This window comes from Coenobita brevimanus, chromosome 6 (assembly GCF_032717465.1).
Source record: "Coenobita brevimanus isolate Jiangsu-jjx chromosome 6, ASM3271746v2, whole genome shotgun sequence".
NCBI lineage: Eukaryota > Metazoa > Arthropoda > Malacostraca > Decapoda > Coenobitidae > Coenobita > Coenobita brevimanus.
The window spans coordinates 53,450,288-53,455,031 of record NC_136959.1 but is presented as its reverse complement, the minus strand read 5'-3'; the positions used below and the strand labels follow the sequence as shown (position 1 = coordinate 53,455,031).

Below are 4,744 nucleotides of genomic sequence, written 5' to 3'. Positions count from 1 at the left end.
GGAAAACAAGCAACAAACATAATGCACAGACGATGGTCATTCTTTTGCATTCATTTTTTTTATGTATCGTGTTCTACTGTTTACTTCACTACCCATTCTTCTACTTTATCAAATATTCTTCTACTTTCTACTTACTAATATCTGGTACTGTCTACTTTCTCACTAATCACGTCTGCTATCAAAAGACTAATAATCTCTTCACCCATCACTTTTGTATCTGTCAATTAACCGTGCTTTCTTTCCAGTCATCTTCTCCCCCCCCCCCCAGGTGTCTTCTACTCTCTACTGTGCTGTTTTGTACTACCACATGGTGCTCTCCCTCGCTAGTGTATTACCAGTAATATCATAGTGTAGGTAATGTATAATCTAGTACATCTTTTCCAGTATTAGAATTCTATCTTCTTATATTTCTGGTGTGCTTATGTCTTCCTTGTACCTCAAAAAAAAAACAAGAAATAAAAAAATAAATAAACGCTGAAGAACAACAAAATGCACAATAAACTAGTATAAAAACCTGAATACACCACAAACATATAAAACTTAAACATAATAAAAACGAGGTAAATAAAGAGAAAGCAAAGACATAAAGTACATCGAGTAATGATTTTACTTGGAGAGGAGAAAAAAAAATAATTAGGTCCGCTGTGGGATCCTCATTAAATTTGTACAGGTATTAATGGAGATAAAATGGGGTATGTACAACTCGGCGCTACACCGTACAATAAGTTACCTATTGCACTACACAGTTAATTAACAACACGGGGTTTTTATGTACAGCTTTGTGCTCGGTGTGGGGCGGTCAGACTGGGCGGAAAAGGCGCTCCAACACGGAACGGTGCTCTAATACGGTAAATGCGCAAGGGATAGAGTGGGTAGGGGAGTGAGTGAAATGAGTAGCACGGCTAGTGAGGTGGAGTGGTGGAAGGGTGAGTGGTATGAGCGGAAAGGGTGCTCCCATAAGACATGTAGTGGCGTACAGGATAGAATGATCAGGGGAGTGAGTGCAATATGCAGCACAGTTAGTGAGGGGAGTGGTGGAGGAATACTAGTACGTATGGAAGTATTGAAAGGATGACAGAGCGGATGGAACAGGCCGGTGGAACAGGTGGGATCGAATGGATGGTGGATGAAATGGAACATAATGCTAACCGTTTCACAACAATTAGTTTTTTTCTTTTCTTTTTTTCATGTAACACTTACTACGGTCAGATTATTCGCTTAGAAGGAAACTCTGACCTCCTGGAAAAACAGTGACGAGGAAATGGGAGGTAAAAAAGTATGGGTAAAAATTAGTGCAATGAGCGGGGGCATAAGCATAGTGGGTGATGCATTAGGTGGACGAACTGGGAGGTGGGGTGTGTGGGGAGTAAGCATGATAGAAAAATATTGGGTGGAGGGAATGGGAGGTGGAATTTCACGAGCAGCGATCAGAATATTCGCCGGATGCGATATAAAACAGGGGAATAGGGTACAAGCAGGGTGCAGCAGTGTGTGGCGGGTGACACTGTGGGCTGGATGGGTGGCTACGAGGGTCAATGCGCGAACGACGACAATCTCAACGTGCCCAGAAATTCAATACCAAACAAAGCCTTCCAAACATTCACATCACAAACCTTAAGGTACAAACGAGGTCTAAAAAAAATATATATATAGTATGGCACATCAGTGAGAGAATTCACAAACTAACATACCGTATTATATTGATGCATTACCACGATCTCAGTATTACTAAGCTGACCGATCCCTAAAAACCGAACATTCAGACGGTCTTACAAGGGATCAAAACATAAGAGCAACGTCCGCTGAAAGCACCAAATATGGTTCTCTGGATCCCAAACTTACATCACAGTAAATACATAACATTAGAGGACACGTGGAGAGTAATTTCTTTAATCACAGGTAGTTAACAAGCCCTTGATTCTTTTCGGCAACTGGTGAATGACCACAACCTCCACCTAACGACTTATTCACGAGGACACAAGTCAGTGGTGAGGCCTGTTAACCCGCCCACACCCAGCCCACTCTCGACCATATACACCCACATGCTCTCACCAACACGTCTAACACCTCCAGGTACGGCCACACCTGACCCACTCCAGCCCAATTATCAGTCACTCAGGTACCGCACGCCTGAGAGATCATGCCCTCACAAAGACATTATCCGTTCACAAATACACGAATCCGCCCAACAGCAAACCACACCAGCCCACAAGCAGACCATACCTGCCCACCAACAGATTGAACCAGCCCACTAGCAGACCAAACCCGCCCACCAACAGACTGGATCCGCCCACTGGCAAATCAAACCCGCTCATCACAGGCTGGATCCTCCCACTGGCAGACAAAACCCGCCTACCACGAGGTCAGAACCGCCCACTAGCTTACCAAACCCGTCCACGAACAGGCTGGATCCGCCCACCAGCAGACCAGCCTCGCCCACCAATACACCCATCCGCCCACGTCTGAACCAAGCGCGCCCACACCTGACTTTGGTTACATATACACTATCCTAACGCTAAACACGGGCGCCTAAGTGTTAACCCCACCAATAACATGATAGGGGGCGCTGCTCCCCCCTTTCTGTCCCCCATGCCCCCTCCCTCTCTCCCCTCCCCAAAATTAGCTGGGGAGGAGGGCAGAGATGGGGGAGGGAGTGGGCAGGGGGAGGGCGGGGGGTTGTGGAGGACGGACATAAGGTCATCTCGCTCACACGTCGGGTCAAAGGTCAATGAATTATTAAGTACTAACGCTCGTGACCTTAGTTTTAACCTCTTCAGTCCCATGACACTTTTATTTTACATTCTTGCTGGCTTCAGACGATTTTATTCAGCTTAGGGAGAGATATCAGGGTTTGAAGGGGGATTAAAGGAAATTTCTTACCCAGTCACTAGAAATGGTCTCTCTGAAGCTTTGCCAAACCGTCTGGGAGTAACAAGAATGAAAACAAATAACCTTCCTGGACTGAAGCTGTAAATCGATATCTGACCCCACTATTAAGTCACTACATCACCTCCAGAAAGACAATAACCATCAATATCCATCAACGACCGCTCTATTGACACTGAAGACACAAGAACACAGAGCCGTCTACGGAGTGACACAGGAGGTTTCGCAGCAAGATTTCCACAGCGATTTATTACCCACATTACACAGCTCGCATCAATAACATACAAGACGATAATAACTGAGGTAAAGTGTAAATAAATCGCTCAGGAAGAGGTGTTACGAATTCTCCAAGGCAACTCAGAGTACGGGCAATAATCTAAACCCTAGCAACACCGGGTAATCGCATCGACCGGGACAATGAGTATCAACCGGGACGTCAGGAAACACCGGATAATCACATACTTCATCGGTATCGGAAATCCAACTCATGGTAAAGGCAGTAGAAAAAAAAAAGAATTATGTTCGGATAAAAAATAATGACAAAAAAATGCACAGAAAACAGAGGAAATAACCACTATAAAGCAGGATTCTCTTCTCAAATCTGTAATTACTCGTCGTGTGTTGTTTACTCCGTGTGTGTGTGTGTGTGTGTGTGTGTGTGTGTGTGTGTGTGTGTGTTACCTTCCATATTACCGTGATATATGCCACCTTCACACTGTGAGGTAAGAGGGACGGGCCCCAGGGAAGTCCGCTCCAGCAGTGCATCAACCAACGCCAGCTTCACCAACTTGGCACAGCACTACATGTGGACTATCGCAGTGCTTCAGTATTCTCACACTGTTACTTTACTCACGTCGCAAAACACGTGTACTGGTTCCATAACAACAATAAATATTACATCTTTAACAAAACCCGAGTGGCATCAATTCTAAAAACTGTGTGTGTGTGTGTGTGTGTGTGTGTGTGTGTGAGGGAGACTACAACAATAACAATAACATGCAAGGTGGCTGGAGCACAACTACAAGAGTTCATCACAATGTTGCTGCAGCCAGTATCACAGCCCGCCACCAGCACCTACCTGCCCGCCCCGCCCCGCCTCGCCCTGACCCAGCCCTATGATGAGTGAGGGTCAGGCGGGCGGGGCGTACCAGGCAGCGGGCAGGTAAGTACGTGAAGGAACAACCAGCGGGGCAGGTTGTGGGGCGGGGCTGCCACCCACTCCCCACCACCACCGTGACACCCTCCCTGTTCAACTATGGCATCCCGTGACACGGGTCTCGGGCAGTGTGTGTGTGAGGCACTATGGGTTAGGCTACAGTGGGTGTCAGTGGGGTGTGGTGGGGTGGGGGGCAGCGGTCCCGCCTTGTACACGTATGGCACACAAGTCACACTGAGATCATCCAGCGCGGCGGGGCGGGGCGGGGCGAGGCTCCTTCGCCCCGCCACCCTGCCCCGGCCGCCAGCCGCCAGCCGCCGCCGCCACCGTCGCCGCCCAGGTCGCCTTCCACCACAATGGTCGCTGGGGAAGGAACAGGGGAAGGGACAGGGGACAAGGAAGGAGTGTGGTGGGGGCTAGAATATGGTATAGGCGGCGGGGAGGGATGGGCGGGGGCTGTAGGCGCGCCCCTACCGGGAGTGGGCGGGGATATGGTGGTGTGGGTGGTGGTGCAGGGCGGTAGGGTAGGGAGAGGTTGGGGAGGGTGCACCCATGGGGGAATGTGGGGGCAGGGGCGAGTGTGAGGGGAGGGGGGTCTGTGGAGCCACCAGGTGGGAGTGCTGGTGCAGACCCACCTGGTGGTCCTGGTGATGGTGGTTCATGCCAGGGTGGGTGGAGGTGGGTGTGGCCAAGTGTGGGGTG

General features: G+C 48.9%; 1 protein-coding gene across 1 annotated transcript in view; it reads right to left on the bottom strand.

Moving 5' to 3' along the window:
* Positions 1-4,512: 4,512 nt before the first annotated feature.
* The window catches only part of LOC145401982 (uncharacterized), a 41,322-nt gene continuing 41,090 nt past the window's right edge, over positions 4,513-4,744 (bottom strand). The window contains exon 2 of the mRNA XM_080274088.1: positions 4,513-4,744. This exon is cut by the window's right edge and continues 419 nt beyond it. Coding sequence (XP_080130214.1) covers positions 4,513-4,744 — 232 coding nt within the window.